Below are 20,906 nucleotides of genomic sequence, written 5' to 3'. Positions count from 1 at the left end.
ACTCAAAAATGACAAGATCAGTATGTGCTTCTTTATATTTCCTGATTTTTCTCTAATGGGCCTGGACCACTTTTGCAGTAAGAAAAAAATAAGGAAGAAAAGAACCTATGATATTTCAGTCATCTTATGTGATGGGTGTTCACAGCAAATAAACAAAGAAAAAAATGTTCCAAAAAATGCAGGATACATAAACAATATGCCAGTCCCCAGCGTACTATCAATACTTCTCCAGTCCTAATGCTTCTAGACCCTCCAGTTTCCAGGATTTAGAAGTATTAGGAAAAGCTTAAATTTGTGAAAAGACTGGAGGTTCAAATACAGAGATTTTCTACTACTTGCCATTGCCCACAAAATTAGATACTAAATTGGCTAACCAAAACAACATTATTTTGAACAGGCCTCACTAATTATTTAGTATATAATAGACAGTAGTGAGTAAGAAGGAATCAATAACTCTAGGTTGTTCAATCACTAAACTCTTTTCCCCATGTTTTTTTATGATCCACACAGAAATAAAAGAAACACTACCACCCATGCAGAGTAACCACAGTTGACTTAAATAGGAAGTCAATTTCTTTTCCTTCATATTTAGGAAAAATTCTAATTCTAAACCTCCCCCTCCATACTCCAGATTTTTCTTTTATACCTTAAATGTATTTTATAATGTTTTCTTAATCATAGAAGTAATAAAAGGTAATTAGAAAAAACCACAAAAATAAATGAAGAATATCTATAATACTAACTACTAATCCTGCGACAAACATGCAATACATTCAAACATGGAATATATATTCTAGATCCTACATTTCCAATGTTTAGGTTATTTTAACTTTGTTATAAACCATATAGATTGTAAAAGAGCCATGTTTAAAACAAAGTCCCCTAGTTCAGACCAATTTTATTTAATCCCATCCCTCTTGATATTTTTTATTTTCACCAATATCATTGTTTCATTTTCCCCATGTAGATTATTTGAGATTATCTTAATATCCTCATTTAATAGCATTTTTAAATGTAACTTTGCTCTAAATAGTTTCAATTTAGCAATATTAGATATTGTGTGGCTTTGATGGTACCTTTAGCACATATATTGTCAAAGGCTATTTTTTTAAATTTGCTTTTCAGTAGCAGTATTTGATACATGTATATCATTATATCACTCATTTTATTGGATAGTAGCAAGTATGATATTTTAAAATATCAAATTTTGATATTTTTACTCACATTTCTTCCTTGGAGGAGAATTCAGTACATGTAAGCAGTGAAACCCTGTTTTCTTTAATTTAAAATTATCAACAGGTGTTGCTCTAGAAACATTCCAAACGCGCAAAACACCCACTTGAGAATCTAGTCAGATCAAGAAACAGGTATTATATTAACAAATTTTATTTGAAACATAAAATGCCTAGATATAAAATAACAAAATTTCAACTTGCCAGATTTTTAGCACCACTTACTGACATTCTTCACACAGTAATATTATATCATAATACAAAGAAACAGCCGAAGTGATATTCATCCTTTCAATTTTTGGCACGTTTTGCCTTTTTTTTCTGTTCCAAATCCCTTTCTCGGGTGAGAGACTGCCTGCCTTGGGAGCTTCCCCGACAAAGATGATTATGACAATGTGACCACAAAAAAGCACCCCAGTGACACACTTGCTCTAGGAAAGCCAGCCACAGAAAACTTTCCACCTCTACCATTAAGTAATCCTTCACCTTTTGAAATGTTTGTAAACTGCTTCCTTGCTCACTTGCAGCCAAACAAAGACTGCCTGATATACCTGAAGACTAATTAGAAAGCCCCCTCCTTCCCAAAATCCCACCTTAATAAGCTACTCTGGAAAGAGTCTGGCAGTTCCTCAAATGATTAAACGCAGGGTGACCCTATGACCCAAAAATTGCACTCCTGCATATACACCCAACCGAATTACAGACGTGTGTCCCCATAAAGCCTGCACACGAATGTTCACGGCAGCATTCATAACCGCACAAAAGTGGAAACAAGCTAAATGTCTATCAGCTGATAAATGGATAAACAAAACCTGCCATATCCATACAACGGAATATTATTCATCTATAAAAAGGAATGAAGTACTCATCCATGCTACGTCACGATGAACCTTGGAAACTCTACGTTAAGGCAAAGAAGCCAGACATAAAAGGCCACATGTTGAATGATTCTGCTTCTATGAAACGTCCAGAAGAGGCAAATCCACCGAAAGAGAAAGTAGATTAGTGGTTTATGTACACACATGTGTGACTAAGGGGTGTGGAGGGCGTAATGAAGAGTGACTTGCGGATGGGTACAGGGTTTATTAGGGGGATGAGGAAATGCTCTGGAGTTAAATGATGCTAATGGTCGTAGAACTTAGTGAACCCAGAAACCACTACACTGTACACTTTAACACGGTGAGTTTTTATGGTATGTGAATCTCACCTCAATAATAATGATAATGATAATAATAGATATATTATTATTAATATATATCTATCATTAATTATATCCTGTGAAATTAAAGGCAATGAAGATACATCAATAAGAATCCATCTACTTATATGTGCAGTTTAAGTGCTTAAAGAAGTAAAGACTTCTTTAAAAATGTTGAAAAGATAAAGACTCTTTGTCTTTCATTTTACACTTAGCAGATATGGGAAGCATTTATACAGTAGCTGAAACTGCTCTGTGTCTTCAGAGACCTCTCTCTCTCTGAAGCTAAGTAAATGGTAAAAGTAGAGTCACTTAATTCCTAATTACTATTTTAAATTCCCCACCTTCCCATCCCCCGTCACTTCTTGGTTTTGCTAAATTCTCTTATGATTAGGAAATCACGACTGTCAAAATTCTCAGTGAGGCTGACAAACTCCTCAGCCAGACAAACTGTTTTTCTAGCCAGTATTTTTACTGTCACCCTGCCACGGCTGAAATTGAACTGCCTTTATCTCTTGTATACACACAAACACAGACATGCACACACATGTGTCCATATATAACATCTTCCAGTGTTACCAGAAACCTGGAAAACTGGGCCTTCTTTTCATTTTTATTTGTCACTGTGTTAATGACACACTGTATAAATAAAAGTAAACTAGTTATTTACTATAATAATAATGTTTGAGATATTAATACGTTTTACACAAAATTAACCAATAAAAGTACAAGTTCCCTGATTCAGTTAAAGAATATACACATATTGAAACCTCTGGGAGTAGGGTAAAGTTACCTCCAGTTATAAACATGCCAGGAGCACCGGGAACCCAGGCCAAGCATTGCACAGAAGCTACTGCACTGGGAAAATTAAATGTTGTTATGCAACAAAGTGATTCCGAATCTACGAGGCGAATTCCACGATGCAAATTAGCCACTAGGAGGTAATCAGTAGACAGTGGGTCCCATTCCAGGGCTGTAACGGGATCCTCTTCGTCGGTCCCTTCAAGAGATTCCGGTCTCAGAACATGTTTCTGACTTTTGTTACCTATGAAAATGTAAAGAGGATGATTTTAAACAAAATTTCCAAAATAAGATTAATAATTGAGATCGCATGAACTTTCTCCTTGCATACCACTGATCTCTGAGAGCCCTCGGAATACAAGTCTGGCATTTCTATGCAGAAGTCATAACTGACAAGGGAATGAGGGGAATTAGAGTTTGTCCTAAGGATGCAAGTCGTACTGGACCGCTTTGCTTTGGCAATCCCCAGTACCCTGTATGTTTTTCTATTTGTTACTGAAAAGCTGTAAGAAGAAGACGTAGAAAAATGATATACATCATCTTGTCATCAAGTACAATTTCACTGAGTTACAACAGCATAGGGATAGGGAAGTGTTTACCGAAGGGAAGAACATCGTGTTCTGACTAAAGGCACAGACTTTGGAGGGCTGCCTGGGTCCCGATCTTAGTCCCAAGATACTTAATCTCTGTGTGCTCAGTTTTTTATTTTACAGTGGAGAACATAACGATACCAGAGTTTGTTTGTTTGTTTAAGAGTAAACGAGTTAGTTGTCTGAAGTGCTTCGAACAGTGGGACATACGGTAAACAGCATACCAATGTTTACTGTCATCCGTCCTCATTCATCCTATCACTTGTCGTATCATAATTCACTCCTGGCTACCAGAATAAAGAGGCAGCCAGAAAAACAGGGAGATGGAACAAGTGAAATTAAGTGAAGAAAAGGATCAGCAAACCATCCTCTTATTTCTTCCAAAATATATACACACTGGCGGTACGGAAAAAAAGGCACGCACCAATGGGAACTCCAATTAAACAGTTCTCTCATTTACAAAAGAAAGGCAGTGAAACACTAAGTTTACAGATTACAACCTTAACAGAAGTACCAATTATTCCTAAGTACTGTAAACTTTAAAAGAAGTGTTTATTTAAAAAATAACACTATTGAAAGATACCATAGCTCTTCCTGCAATGTCTTCGTTACATACTGTTTTTCAATATATCAGATTATAAAAGCAGAAAAAATAGATCTCCTTGTATATATAAGATATTTGTAAAGTTAATTGAAAAATCTTATAGTTTCTGGCTTGAGGTTAATTCGTCAGAACATATTCTTTAAATATAATGTTATTCTTAGGTAGGTAGTATTTTATTTAGATATTTTGCATATATAATCATAGAAGGTACATGTGAAGCTTCTCTTATTTGACTTTATCAAACTTTTGCAGTAACCATCAAGAAAAGTTTGCTTACTTCTTCTTTCCCAAAATAAGCATCTTTAAAGGTGCTATTTGATAAAACAGATAGTAATGAATATTAATATAGCTAATCATTACAAACCACAGAGAGGTAGAAAAATGATTAACCTAAGTTGTACCAGCTATTTAAGTAATTATTAGGTATTTGAATATGCCCATTAGTATCTATGGTTATTAAAAATATTCCAGCATGTGAAAAAAAAAACAGCAACAAAAAACTTGAGAAAATTTGCAATGCAAATACTGTAAAAGCTAAATCATGTTGCTTAAAGCCCCACACTTACAGTTAAAATTATAATGAATTGCATCATCATTTTCTGTTCTATCTGGTGTCAACATTTTTATTATAAAAGACAGAAAACTGAATCTGTGAAATTTTGCATCCCGTCGTAAGAACAACAGCTGATGGTATTTTTATTTATATACGTTATTTATTTTATTATTTACTTACGTTCTATTTTATTACACAACTATCAGGCAACTTGCGTTGTCAGATAAGAACAGAAGCATAGGATATGAATAAGTCAATAAGAAGAATTTCTTATGAAAAACAAAAACTGGGGCAAGGCAAAACTAGGGTTGAAAAATAAAATAATGAGGATAGTGGAAATCCACATAGCTGTTCAAATTTTGACTTTGAGATTGGGTGGCCAAAGCAAAGAAGAAAGAAATCATGAAAGGTTACACAATTCACAATGTCCATAGGATAAAAATAAAACAAAACAACAAACAGAAAATGTGCTCAGGAGCATAACTTTTCCTAGAACTGAGACGAGAAATAAATATGCCTGTGTGTTTTCAAAAAAACCCCACAGTATTACATAGGCAGAATGTCATCAACAACATTTCTAAAATGAAACAATGCAAATTTGATGAACCCAGATCCTTGGAATAATACCAAAGTCAACTCAATTAAAACATTTCTAGTATGAAGATAAAAAAAAGAGAGAGATTTTCTGAAGATCTGGCTTTGCTTAAGGATATAACCTGAAATTGCTAAAACAGTAGTTTTCCAACTTTTTTGGCCCTGGAATCCCGTTCATACAAGAATTTTTACGTGAAATCCAATACAGAATACAGAATAAAGTGGTGCTTTTCAGACTGCAAGGGAGAAGGCTTGAAGCCCAGCTGGATCACCTACCAAGACTTCCCATCCCCACCCTTGCCCAATACACACATATAAATCCACAAACATACTGAGCACAGTTTAAAAATCACCGCTTCACAATGAAGGATGAACTGCATTATTGTGGGCAGTCCTCCATGAATATTTGTTATTTCTTCCAAGAGAGATAAAGACAGGACAGCAGAGAGCTTGAGGTCATAGTCTCCTGCAAGAACCTAGAGGATACAAATTCCATCTAGTTACATAGAAACAGAATCATCTGTGACGCCAATAAGTCATTAAGAAGGTAAGGGTGACCACTCTTCAGGAAAAGTAAAAATATAACAACACTGGATTAATGCTAATGGTCTCAAAGTTTCAAACTCGCAATTTAGAACGTAGTGTCAGAATTTAAAAGTAGTGTTTCCTTCATGACCCATTAGCTCTTGCATATATAAGGAAAACACAAAGCAGGATTATACTAATGTTTTGTGCATATTAATTGCTAAAAACCCTATAGAATAATGAAGTCAAGAAGTCTGTATTGGTTTGTTATGGTTAAATTGTGTCCCCAAAAGATGCTGAAGGCCTAACCCCCAGTATCTCTGATGTGACTTTATTTGGAAATAGGGTATTTGCAGATGACCAAGTTAAGGTGAGGTCACTGGGGTGGACCCTAATGCATCATGACTGTGTCCTTATAAAAAGGGGAAATTTGGACACAGAGACACACATGTACGCAGGAGGAACACCCTGGGGAGGCTGGCATTATGCTACCCCAAGCTAAGGAACCACCAGAAGCTAAGAGAGAGGCCTGGAACAGATCCTTCCCTGGCGACTTCAGAGGGCCTTGCCAGACACCTTGATTTTGTACTTTTGGCCTCTAGAATTGTGAGATGATAAATTTTCTAAGAGTTCTCATCACAAGGAAAAAATTTATTTTTGCCTTTTTTTCTTTTTCCTTTTATTGTATCTATATGACATGATGCATGCTCACTAAGCAAATCTTTTCACAAGATTTGTAAATCAAACCATCATGCTGTACACATTAAACTCATGCAGTGATGTATGTCAGTTCTATCTCAATAAGACAAAAACAATTCTGTTTTTCTAAGCCCTCCAGATTGTGGTACTTCGTTAGGGCAGCCCTATCAAATTAATACATGGGTGGATCCAGAAAAATAGCACTTGATGATGCGGGCACAGATGCACAAATTACTTTGTTTAACAGCCAGGTGATTGAGTTATGGGAAACCAGTGGCTTCTTCTGGAAGCCACACAGGCCAGACTGTTGAAATATTATACTTTCTACCCTGACATAAACCTGAACAGAAAAGTGCAGGAGGTTTTATTTTCCTGCCTCTCCTTTCTATGCCAAAATAAGCATATAATGTCTCAGTATTTCAGAGCTTAGACACATAATACTGTGTCTCAATGTCTTAACAGATTAAAACCTTCAAAAATGCCCAATAACAACAATAAAGCAAGAAAAGAAAGCCCTAGTCAATGAAAAAGGAGGTGGTCACAATGACAAATTACAAAATATGAAAAATACCCAAAATGAAATATGGACCAGAATAAGAGCACATCCCCACTATTCTCCTCCGAGCTCAGGCGGCACAGATTCTGCAAGATGCAAGTGTCACGATCCCCATGAAATCTCTGGGTGTGGGCCAGCCAGGGGGAGATATGGGGAGTGTCCCTATATAACACCCCAGAGGGCAGAGAGGCAAGAGAGGAGACACAGGGCAGGTCTTTACTGTCCCAAAATCACCTCCCTGGTGCTGAGGAGGATGAAGAATACAGGAGGGAGAGGAAGTAGTATTTACCTGATGGGCACAGAGCAAGTCTGCAAATTATGTCACTTAACTGTGAGCCTCAGGGACCAACTATAACCAGAATCTGCTCCCAATGCAGAGAATGGAACAGATTGGGTGAGGGCATTTGAGACAACAAATCCGAAGGAAGCAAAGAACTGGTCCCTCCCCATTCTACTCTAAAACAGATGACACTTTCCCTGTGTTAAATCAGTGCAACCAGAAGGGGCAAGAGGATGTGCACAAGGAGCACAGAGGGGAGGTGTAAAGAAGCACACGGACAGTTATTCTCACCTTTCTTAAAAATGTATATAATAAAAAAAAATGTATATAATAGATCTTCTTTAAAATAAAATGGTCTGATGGATAAAGAAGATGTGGCACATATATACAATGGAATATTACTCAGCCATAAAAAAGAAACAAAATTGAGTTATTTGTAGTGAAGGGTTGGACCTAGAGTCTGTCATACAGAGTGAAGTAAGTCAGAAAGAGAAAAACAAATATCGTATGGTAACACATATATATGGAATCTTAAAAAAAAAATGGTTCTGATGAACCTAGAGGCAGGACAGGAATAAAGACGCAGACATAGAGATTGGACTTGAGGACACGGGGAGTGGGAAGGGTAAACTGGGACGAAGTGAGAGAGTGGCATGGACATATATACACTACCAAATGTAAAATAGATAGCTAGTGGGAAGCAGCCACATGGCACAGGGAGATCAGCTCGATGCTTTGTGACCACCTAGAGGGGTGGGATAGGGAGGGTGGGAGGGAGACGCAAGAGGGAGGAGATATGGGGATATATGTATATGTATAGCTGATTCACTTTGTTATAAAGCAGAAACTAACACACCATTGTAAAGCAATTATAGTCCAATAAAGATGTTAAAAAAATTTTTTTTTAAATAAAATGGCCCGACTTTATCAATAATTTATATATCCATTTTTTTTTAACATTAGAAAGATCATTCCCTAAGGAAAGAAAAGATTTATTTGGATGTTCACTGTTTCTTCTGTTCAATTTCAATTTCTTCTTTCTTCTATTAATTTCAGATAAATTGAATGTAATATGTCTTGTGAAAGTAGTTATTCTAATCCTGAAACAGCACTTTCATCCATCTACCTAGTGAACCAGGAGTCACATCCATCAACAGAGATACCAGATGGCTAAAAGCACGTTTATCAAATGTCAGCAGTGCTTACTTATAAGTGGAGAACTGTTCATCTAATTTTTCAATTTTTTATTATATATTTTGTTATTGTTTAAATTTAAAAAATAAACATAAACTAATTTCTCAGACCTTTCCATTGAGCCATGTTAATTAACTAATAGGGCTACAAGGAGTTATTGTTCCTTTTTATCCCAAGTTCATACTCTTTGTTAAGGAGCTGTGACAACTAAATGGTATTTTACAAGCAGGTGGGAAAATATTTTTGAGTAGTATTAGTAAGTTATTATATAATCCAGCTGTAGGTCCTTTGTCATTCAGGCCATTTTCTTAGTAAATGTGCAGAATGAAAGAACTGACTTTAAAAAGTAAAAATGCAGGACAAATGCCTGACAGGGGTTAACTCAAAGTAAAATCTGCACAGCTGAGTTAAATGTACTACGATGCCTTACAAATAAGATTTACTTCCAATGGTTATTTGGAATTGGCACAGCGCCGGATAATATTTGCACAACTATTATTTAAAAATTAAAACACTGTTAACTTGCTATGCTGTGTAAATAAGAAATTACATATGCTAAGAAAAATAAAATTTAAGAGACCTGACTAGTAAAATTCTTACCTGGTTGAAAAATTGATAGACTTCCATCAATATGACCAAAGACAACTTTCCCCTTTTTTTGGGTATGCCATCTGAATATACAGATATCAGACAGGAAGCTATGGGCTTCTTTGTGCACAGTCACGCCATTGTCTGGTCCTGAGATGGTCCAGATGAACAGTGGGCCTCTCTGGGAAGCAAACGCCACTGTGTCATCTCCATTCCAGCACCAGCTGAGAGAGGCAGGCGTCCCTGGAATAAATTAAATACAGACACGCAGTAGAGAAACGTGGCATAAGATCGTACCGTTAAATGTTACTTGCATCCTACCTTTCTAGAACAACTAAAATACAAGACTGTGTTCATTATTAAAAAAATATTACCTTCTTACTTGGAAATTTGATTTATAAACTAACCCTAAAGACACTACAGGGAACATATGGAGGGTACTTCTATGATGAAAAAGTACCTAGTTTCTGGTTTAAAACTACTAATATGATCATATGCTTCACATACTCAAAGAAATTTAGAGAGTTCTTTCTTTCCTTCAGAAAACTATATATTAAAGCAATAAATTCTTACTGAGTTTTTGTGTATAAGACCTGCTTTAGGCGTTCTAGGTATACAAGTTAATATAGGATACAATTCCTGCTTTAAAGGATCTTAAGTATAAATTGGGGAGATAAGGATTACATTTATGAAAAGTCGCATGCTACTATAAGGATTTAATAACAACAAAATTAACACTACAAACTACTTCTTATCAGGAGTTAGATGTAAGTCTTAGTTTTGCCTCGGATGATCTAAACAAGCCACTTTACCTCTGTAAACCTGTTTCCTCATATAAAATAGACATGACTAAAAATAGCTGACCACCTGTTTCACATGAAAGTTAGGGCAAGAAAAAATAATGATGTATGTAAAAATCCTTTTTAAACTAAAAGACAAAATACGAAAGTTAACTGTTAATCTCCTGTTATTGTGATCAAATAAATAATAGATGAAATAAATGTTATGGTAAATTTATGACTCAGGAGACAGGTTGTGAATCTCCTGACATAGAATCGGAATCATCAAACTGAATATGCATATCAGATCGTGTGGAGTTAGGGCCCAGGAATCTATTTTTAACAAGGTTCTCCAAATGATTTTTATGTGTAGAAAGGTTTGTGACTGTTTGGGCTACTGCCCTGGAAAGAAACTGGATTTGAATTACACCTTGAAGGAACAGCAGAGTTTCAATACATGGGTCAAGAAGTGTTTCCCAGGAAGAGGAAATGCTATGAACAAAGACACAGAGTTTAAAGTTGTTCACTGACCGTAAATTCAATTTGTGTCAGCAGCCTACAACGTGCCAAGAGGCAGAAGCTAAAGCTGATTCACTTGGTTATAAAGCAGAAACCAACACACCACTGTAAAGCAATTACACTCCAATAAAGATGTTACAAAAAAATAACAGAGAGAAAAAAGAAACTGTTTCAGGGCCTGACATACAATGGGAACTCCATAAATACTCACTGAATGAATGAATGAGTACATAAATAAGGCCAATAAAAAAGCTGTTTGGTTTTCAGATACATTAACAGAAGTAGAATTTCCCCAATAAGGGATAAGACATGCTGTATGGGTCAAACCACCACAGCCCACTTGAAGGAAGCCACTGGAATGATGGCTCTCGGAATGTGTGTTTTGAGAAGCACAGCAAGGAAGAGAAAGGACCAGAAACGACGTCATGTAGTTATAATAGAAAACACTGCTACACTGGCTTGTCACACGCAAGCACTTCTAAGAGCTCTACAATATCCACTCATTTAATTCTCCCAACAATATTCTGAGATAGGCAGGTAGTATTATTCTCCACTGTTAACAGTTTTGTTTTGTTTTTTCTGAAAGTGTATTATTAAGTGTGACATTTTTCAGGTAGGTGACAATTTTTTAACCTTTTACATTTAAACAAAGTAATACTCATTTTCTTTTAAGTGATTTTTTTAATATTAAGAAAAAAGAATGATGAAGTAAAAAGAGTACAGAGGCATGTTCAAGTTCAACAGCCGGATGTGGAAATTCTAATATATTTTTTTTTTAAGTTGACAGTGCCAGCTTCTACTTTGCTTAAACTGGATTCTGAAAAGAAAAAAAGGAGTCTAAGCCATTTCAAAGGGGATTACTTTAAATAAAAATGACCAAAAATATTCATAATTTTTTGCAAATAAAATATCAAAACTTTCAATCTTCAAATTAAGATCTTTGAAAACAACATGAGGAATTTACTCTTTGAAATTTTTCAGAAAAAGGAACATTATATAAAATTGATCAAAATTGTTACAATTTAATCATTCTACAAATGTTAATGAAAAAGTCTTATTTAATTGTATATTCAGTGGCAAAGGAAGCTATGGTGCACACAGCTGATGAACAAAAATCTCTTCCACCATGAATGGGTGTGATGCATATGGTGTTTGATGACAAATCAGTGGACAAACTAGGTAATGATACCATAATAGGCTGTCTAATCTGTCCTTCTGTAGAACATTTAGAAAATGTTATTATGCAGTTATAGTCTAGTATAGATTTTGTGTGACAACTTTATAAGCACAATGGCATTGTATAACATTTTTAGTTTATGTCACATAAAATATGGAAAGAATTTTAAGGAGTATTTATTGTGTTATTTAAAATTAATCTCACACAAAGCTGTATTTAAAGTACTGGGAAAGTGCACTGTTGATCAATATAAACAATACTGGAAAAACCGTAGGATCTGTGATTGGTGGAGAAATGGCTATGACCAGAAAAACATGAAATCCTGATTGAGGCTATTAATCACTGTTTATACACCACAAAGCTTTGTACCAGACCTAATTTGGCTTTTTCTCATTGGAGTATTGAAAACCTTAAGGAAAACTGTTACATTAATGGAAGCTCACTGAATAGTTGACTTTTAAAAAGATTTTGCTCAGAGATTGAAGCAAACTGCTCACTGTCTAATACTGAAATTCAATGGTCGCTGCAAGTGAAAATAATAAGCAGCGTATATGAACTTGGGAAGGAGATGCTCATTTTCCTAGCTGAAAATATCTGGTAAATATTTTTTAGGATGAAAGTTACACAACAAAATTGGTGTATTTTTCTGGTGTTTTCAGCATTCCTAACAACCTAAATTTGAAAAGACAAGGGAAAAGCCATACTCAATCTATGTCGAACATATCCAAAGGTTCCAAAAGGCATCATTATTGTTATATTGGAAGCAAGATTTAAATACAATTGCCTATGACTTCTCAATATTGTTGTTACACACTGAAAAGAATATTATAAAGAAACTCTGTAAAAAGTAAAGTTTGTGACACTGTCACATCTCAGTTTACTATCTTAAAGTTACAACCAGTATTTTTTAGAGAAAAGGCTGAATATGGAAAGTATATCCAGCAGTAGCTTTCAAAACCATAATCGGTAATTAAGTTACACTCAGTGCTCAAAAAGAGAACTGAATTATTATGACATTTAACACAGAAAAATGATTATTTAACTTCATCATCATTATGGGGTAAGATGCTAGGTAGAAAGAAAGTAATGATATTATGCCATTCACAAAGATCTATTTGCATAAACTAGAACTTTCTACTTTGACCTAAAAATATGGGAAAGAAGTCAACTCAGCAGAGCAGTGGCTACACGCATAATATTGTCTTTGTATGTTTCAAGCAAGGCCAATTGTCTCATTGAGAAAATTGTATCTAATTATTATTTTTATATTTATTTTGGAATTTTTAATATATTTAAACATTAATAAAGTTATTTGGTGTTGACTATGTTTTTTAATTGATCAGTGTACTAAGTCTGATAATTTCATGAAATTTTGTTTCAGTTTTGTACACATGCACATACACAATAATGAGTCATGATGTGAAATGTGTTTCTTATATAGATTACCATTAGAAAGCTTGAAAAACACTACTTTAAAACTTGAACTAATTGAAATAAAATAGTTTGCTTATTGAAATAAAAATGTTTCATTCAATAAAATAAATCCCAGTTATAGGTATACCTTTTGTATTGTCGAGTTTAGCAATGACTTTTTGTTCTGCAACATTCCAAATGATCACTAAATTATCGGTACTGCCACTTGCAAACAGATCAGGGTTATGTGGACACCAAGAGATAGCTGTGATTGTTTTTTTATGTTCAGACATAATTGCGTGAAGTTTGAATTCATTATAACGGTGATCCAACTAAAAAATATATAAATAAAACATGTCAGTGCTTCTTTCTATGTAATACACTTTCCATTAATAATCACATTATTTTTTAAAAGCTACATACATGAAAATTAGTACACCTAATAACAAGATATGAACATAATTCAAGCCTTGGTCTACTTTCAAGTGAATTCAAATGTATTCAATTAGCTGAAAGAAATCATTTTTAAAAAAAATAAGAGAGAATTGAAATTAAACATACCAATTTTAAAAAGAAGTAACAATAAATGTTGTACATTTGAATATGCATAATAATTCAGAGATTTATTTTCCATAGCTCTCTCTATTTATGAGGGAAAAACACCTTGTTCTTAAAATATTTTTTCTGCAAATTTTTAACTTATATTTGAGTCAAAAAAATGTAGGTTAAATAAGCCAGTTGCTCATTACTACATTATTAAGATGTCCAAAGTTTGCAGAGTAATGGTATCATTTGGACCTGTTTTATGTTATTGCTTTTTGGAAGGGGCATTATGTTGTGTTTTTATACGTAAGTGGACAAAAGGAATAGCCTAGTTTTCCTATTTCCTTTGTTAATGTGCCATTAATTAGTGGATCAATTCATCTTTCTATCATTTTTAACATGTTTGGGATGTATATACTGTATATGTCATTTTGTTGAACCTGGCTTTTCCCTTTAACACATAACAAACCTTTCACAGCGTTATATAAGAGTTTTTCAAATCATTAACATATTAACTATTAACTACACCAAGCTTTCTTTAACTGTATACTTGCAGTAAAATCCTAACTGCTAACACAGCCTTCAACACCCAGCATCATGAACCTCTGCTTTCGGGCCAGTCTCGTTTGGTTTCAGGCTCTTCCCTGTTCACTCCGACATTCTTGTTCCTCTAATACAGCAAAATCATTTCTGCTTTAGGGCTTATGCTTGCTGTTCCCTTGGCCTTGAATGCTCTCCTCACTGATTTGCTCATGGTTTTTCATTCTCCTGTTTGGGTCTCAGTTCAAAAACTCCACTTTAGAGAGGTGTTTTCTGACCACGGTAGCTAAATAAATTCATATCCCTCCCCAGAACCTGTCTCATGACTTTTACTATCTTTTTTTAAAACTGAGGTATAATTGGCATGTAACATTCTATTAGTTTCATGTGTACAACATAAAATTCAATATTTATACATATTGCAAAATAATCACCACAATAAGTCTAGTTAACACCCATTACCACACATGGTTACAAATTTTTTTTGTGATACTTTTAAAATCAACTTTCTTAGCAACTTTAAAATATACAATACAGTGTTGTTAATTATACTCACCATTCTGTACCTTACATCCCTATGATATATTTGTTTTATAGCTGGAAATTTGTACATTTTGACCACCTTCACCAATTCTGCCCTCCCTCACTCCCCACCTCTGGCAGCCACCAATCTGTTCTCTGTATCTGTGAGCTTGGTGTTTTGTTTTGTGTTTCAGATTCCACATAAGTGAGATCATTTGGTATTTGTTTTTCTCTATCTGACTTATTTCAGTTAGTATAATTCCCTCAAGGTCCCTCCATGTTGTCGCAAATGGCAAAACTTCCTTCTTTCTTTATGGCTGAATAATATCCCTGTGTGTGTGTGTGTGTGTGTGTGTGTACACGCATACCACATCTTCTCTATTCATTCATCATTGATGAACATTTAGATTGCTTCCATGTCTTGGCTATTGTAAATAATGCTGTCATGAACATGGAGGTGCATGTATCTTTTCAAGTTATTGTTTTGGTTTCCTTCGGATAAGTACCCAGAAGTGGAATTGCTGCATCATATGGTAGTTCTATTTTTAATTTGGGGGGAAATTTTCATACTGTTTTCCATAGTAGCTGCACCAATCTACATTCCCACCAACAGCGCACAAGGGTTCCTTTTTCTCCACATCCTCACCAACGCTTGTTATTGCTTGTCTTTTATATAACAGCCATTCTAACAGGTGTGAGGTGATATCTCATTGTGGTTTTGATTTGCTGTCCCCTAATGATGAGTGAAGTTGATTGAGTACTTTTTCATGTACCTGTTGGCCATCTGTATGCCTTCTTTGGAAAACTGTCTATTCAGGTCCTCTGAACATTTGTTTTTTTTCTATTGAGTTGTATGGGTTCTTCATACATTTTGGATATTAATCCCTTATCGTATATATGATTTGCAAATATTTTCTCCCACTCAGTAGAATGCCTTCTCATTTTGTTGACGGTTTCCTTTGCTGTGCAGAAACTTTTTAGTCTGATGTACTCCTTCTTGTTTATTTTTGCTTTTGTTGCCTTTGCTTTTGGTGTCAATGACTATCTTATTATCTGTTTTACATTTTTACAGAACACATTTCTTCCTAAAACTTTTATTTATTCATTAGTTTACTCATTTATGTATTATCTCTCCCTGCCCCCGTCCTTCCTAAGAATGTAAATTCCATGAGAAGAATTTGCCTGGTTTGTTCTAGTTGCATTCCTAGTGCCTAGTAATGCTTGGCCAATAGAAGAGATTCTGTTAATATTGTTGAAAGAACGAGCTGTTGTGCTATGGTTTAACATTTAAACGACTTTTAACTTTTGCTATCGCAAATAATGCTGTAGCAAATATCTCATATATAAAAATTTGACTAATGATCTAATTATTTCCTAAGGCTTTAACCTTATATAACTTCTATATTTTTTACTACTTGAACTTCATCTATTCCTGAACAACTTTGGAAGAAAATATTATTAAAGATGACTCAGTACCAATGGAGCTTTCATCTGATTAGTGTTACAACTATAGTGACTTTAAGTTGGGCTGTTTAAAGATATAAATGCATTTTCTGTACATTTAGGGATGAATAGGTTTGTAAGTTTTAAAGTATTCAGGGATTTAGGTTACCTATGGTAGATATTGTGAATGTGTCTAATGAATCTAATAGAAAACAACTGCTATATAAGTTAGACATTCAGTGAAAGAGTCTATGAATACAAGGAATGTATGAAGAAGCCAGTTTGCATATCAGTGATCTTCTCTGACTTTACAAATTATCCATATAGGATCTTAAGCACAATATAGAATACTGAACTATTTGTAGGGATTAATTCAGTAATACATTCTTATTATATTTTCAATTCAGTATTATAAGACTGTACTGTTACAATGAGTTGGATCATAAATTACTCTACTTTTAGACTAGTTAGTATATTAGAATTAACAATTATTATTATATTAGAATTATATTAGCATTACAATTCAATGGTTAAAGAAAAATGTAAGTGGCATGTACACGTATCATATAATAGTTCAAAAAATCTGAAATTACATCAGTGTCATCATACAGAGTGTGATGGACTCAGATTTTGTGCATTGACACTCGGTGTTATTTAATAAATATTCCCTCTAAAAAGAATCATAATATTTTATACAGCAAAATTTTCAAAGTACTTTAATTTAGATGTTCACATTTAAAATAATACTTATTAATATAAGTTTAATTAGTGTCAATGTCACTATTTAATCATGTAATTTTCAATGCATATTTTGAAACACATCTTTTCAGTGAACTCTGTAATTAACTGTCACCTAAGTTTATTTGTATTAACTTCTAAATCAGGGTAATTTTTAGTTTGTTTTAATCTTTAATGACACACAAACTTTCTTCATAGGTTTTTTAGATTAATACTTTTAGCTTAATCTTCCTAAATATTCAAGTCATAAAATGTCATCATTAAACAAGATACATGCAAACATAAAAAAAGTTAAGTTTTGCCTTCATCCACTTTCTTACCTTCCTGACTCCTTAGAGGAATAGTTTTCCCTGCCTGATAAATTCTTCTTCTTCAGGAGGAAATAAAAGACAAGACAATAGGGACCAAAGATTAAGGGAAAAATTTCTTAAAGGAAGCTTAGCAACAACATGCATAGGGTGGAAAAGAGGTAGATGGCAAAACAAAAGGGGCATTTAGAAGGCTTGCTCCTGTCTTCTGGGGAACGGGAAGTGAAAAAAAAAAGTGAGTTATATTGAAATTGCATTTTGATTGCTAGATATTTCCTCAATCTTGAGAAATGGACTACATAAAATCTTAGCATTGTGGAAAATTAATTGGTTTATAGATTAATGCTATTATTTCTTAAATTTTCAATAAACTACAACATTATTAGCAATTAAAAGGAATTTTTACTCCAGAATAAAGCAATAATTTTTTTTTTACTCTTAACTGAAATGAGTTGGTATTTCAAGATAAAAAAAAATTCAAGAAACATTTAATAAGTGGTTACTAAGTGCCAGAGAGTGTGCAGTAACTTGAGAATTCAAAGATGAGAAAGACTCATTTTGGTCAATGGAAGCATATGGAGATGCAATCCATTCCATAAGGTCCTTCACTAAGAAAGAGGAAAAAGCAGAATGTAGAAAAGAGCTTATACATCTGAGCTGACATTTGAAAGATGAGAAAACATCTCTGGACAGGCAATGTGGGCAAACTGAAAAATTAGTGCAAGCACAGGCAAGATACAAAAGAGTCTGAGTAGTTTTGGAAAAGGCAATGATCTCGGTGTGTCTGGAGCACAAGGTGACAGGGAGACGGAGACAGGAAGATCATGAAAGGATGTCATACGATGAGGTTGGATGATAATATTAAGGAATGAGCAACTGAAGATTGAAAATTTTAGATTTGCGTTATAGATGATTGATTACACTGAAGGATCAATTAGAGGGAGTCAAGATAGAGGCAAAGAGAATATTAAGAAACTATTATAATAGTTTAGGTGAGAAGGATATGAAGAAGGGAGTAAAAGGTAGAAAATACCAGAACCAGTCCTGGTTACCTAGGGTGTAGGACGTGCGTAGAAGAGGGAGTCAGTGATAACTCTCACATCTGTGGTTTAGACTAATGGTTAGCGGGTGACACTGAAATACTGGCTCCAGGTTTAAGAAGAAAAACTGGACTTGGATTTATGATGCTTATGGCACCTCTATATGAAAAAATCCAGAAGGCCGTTGGCTGCGTAGATGGGGAACTGATAAGAGATGTCTGGATGGAGCCAGCACATGAAAAAAGGTAGTGATAAAGGTGTTTATCCCAAGACTATCTCAAAATATGTTACAACTGCACTATTTTTAATAGAATGCTCTCTAAAGGACTACCCACTTCTTCAACTGATAAGACAAATTTCTCGTATCACATGTTACTGAGAAAGGTTTGAAATAAATGGACAAATGAGTTCCATTTATTTATATGGGAATATAGTTTAAAAGAATTAAGAACTACTTGTTCACCGTTCATAAAACAGGACCTTTAATTCCTGAAGAAATTCTTTTTGATGAATAGCATCAAAATAGGATTACTAAATCAATTAAGAATTTGCTAATAATTTAATATTATGATATGAGCATTTTCTAATAGCTTGACTTGTAAAACTAACATAGTATAAATAGTAACAAAATATACAATAAAATACCAATATCAATAAAGTTACAGCATTAAGCTTTTCAATATTAATTAAATAGTAATTTTACCTGATAAAAGGAAAACTTGGAAAGAATCAGCATTCTTTTACCTGATAAATATAGATGGCCAGGGTAGCACAGTATGCAAACCTGTCTCCATTGGCAACGCACACATCTTTGTTCCATGGCTGACATCCAGCAGCCAGCAGTCCCACTTGTCTTACCTGGGACATGTTTGCCTTGAAAAACAAATTCAGAGGCATATCAGTCAATTCCATTATTCAATAAACTTCCTCTTCTTTGTTTTACATCTGTTTTCCTCAATCCTTATCTTCATGCCCTGAAAACATTTTCTACTAGCACTATTAATCTCAGTGTATACTTTCAAAGGACAGGAGTTGAAATCTCCAAATGTCAACAGACATCAAGGCAGGTCATTTCAATTAAGGAAGCAAGAGATTATAAAACAAATGACAACTGACATTTGACCAAGGGTTGGTAATCCTACCAGGAGTGACAGGGACCAGAGTGAAATAGAAAGTGCACATCCTACCTAAAGGGTCTAGTACCACTGGAGAAGGTCATCCCATGTTGCCAGATTTCTGGAACTTCCCAAAGAAATGGAAATATCCAGATTTTTATGTAAACGTACCAATTTTTATACACTGGCAATTCCTTCAAGGCAGCAAATTCAAGTGTAAAACACTGTGAGCCAACACAATATTGGGAGGATTGTGACCTCTGTCTCAGAACTTCACAGTCTTCACATTGACTCTACGTCCTCACAAAAAGTATTTGAGGTACACAAGGCAGGAATACAAGCTGGGTTAACAGTAGTATTCATTGTGAAGAGAGGACAGAAGGAAGCTGGAAATTACAGAATATAAATCGTTTATGTGGCAGGGCAGAGGATTTTAGAGTAAACGAGCCCAGAGTCAGTTACGTTATCTCTCATTTATTTATAAAGCTACTTTCTTCTTTATATATTTTCTAGTTCATATTTCCACTTCCTGAAAAGATCTCTTCTTTTTTCCTCTTCTCTTTCTTCTCCAATTTCTATTTTCAGCCCATTAAATTCCTTTATCTGGGTGGAACTAGTGATATATTTCCCAAAAACAGTAAATAATTTGCAGTGAAAACTGGCATGATAAAAAAGCGGTGCTACCAACCTTTCGGTGCTTACAAGTATAAGAAACTGCTACAAATATCTGCTTTCTTCCTCCTCTAATGACACCTAGCATTCTGCATAAATTTTTAAAATACACTTTTTTTCAATTAGTAATGTTATGACAATATTACTTTTCACTGAAAATATACATTATTTCAACCACATGTGAATTAAATAGGCTGTTATAGTTTATCCTTGGTATGTATGATTACTATTAATGTTTGTGTGTAAACAAACTTTGAGTTTATATTTGGAAAAGAAACATAAGGGAAAGATATTTAAATACACAGACAAAATGGAGTCATTTAATTTTCACTTTCTTCTAACTCTTTTTTACTTTTTAAAAAATTAATAAACTTTATTTTTAGAGCAGTTTTAGGTTTACAGCAAAACTGAGTAGAAATTACAGAGATTTTCATTCACCCCCCAGTTCCCCAACACGCACAAGCTCCGCCATTATCAACATCCCTACCAGATGGTACATTTGTTATAATGATGAACCTACCCTGACACATCATTACCACCCAAAGTCCATAGTTTACATTAGGGTTCGCTCTTGGTGTTGTACATTCTACGGGTTTTGACAAACGCATAACGACATGCATCACCATTGTAGTATCATACAAAGTAGTTTCACTGCCCTGAAAATCCTCTGTGCTCCACCTGGT

The 20,906-nt window shown here is 34.4% G+C and overlaps 1 protein-coding gene and 1 long non-coding RNA gene across 9 annotated transcripts in view; one reads left to right on the top strand and one right to left on the bottom strand.

Annotated features, from left to right (window-relative positions):
• WDR17 (WD repeat domain 17) overlaps nt 1–20,906 on the bottom strand; it is a 95,268-nt gene that overhangs the window by 41,637 nt on the left and 32,725 nt on the right. For 6 of the 8 annotated variants that reach the window (XM_082374589.1, XM_082374582.1, XM_082374583.1 and 3 more), the window contains 5 exons: nt 19,181–19,309; nt 13,451–13,634; nt 9,427–9,657; nt 3,224–3,475; nt 1,225–1,347 (listed from right to left, as the gene is read on the bottom strand). In XM_082374589.1, coding sequence (XP_082230715.1) covers nt 1,225–1,347; nt 3,224–3,475; nt 9,427–9,657; nt 13,451–13,634; nt 19,181–19,303 — 913 coding nt within the window. In that variant the 5' untranslated portion in view covers nt 19,304–19,309. The remainder of the gene's footprint in view (nt 1–1,224; nt 1,348–3,223; nt 3,476–9,426; nt 9,658–13,450; nt 13,635–19,180; nt 19,310–20,906) is intronic. The other 2 variants (XM_082374587.1, XM_082374588.1) reach the window with 1 other exon arrangement.
• LOC309619447 overlaps nt 1–20,906 on the top strand; it is a 42,352-nt gene that overhangs the window by 12,404 nt on the left and 9,042 nt on the right. The window lies entirely within an intron of this gene.

Source organism: Balaenoptera borealis, assembly GCF_965194805.1.
Source record: "Balaenoptera borealis genome assembly, chromosome: 21".
NCBI classification, from domain to species: domain Eukaryota; kingdom Metazoa; phylum Chordata; class Mammalia; order Artiodactyla; family Balaenopteridae; genus Balaenoptera; species Balaenoptera borealis.
The sequence above is the reverse complement of the archived record's forward strand: the minus strand, read 5'-3'. Positions and strand labels throughout refer to the sequence as shown.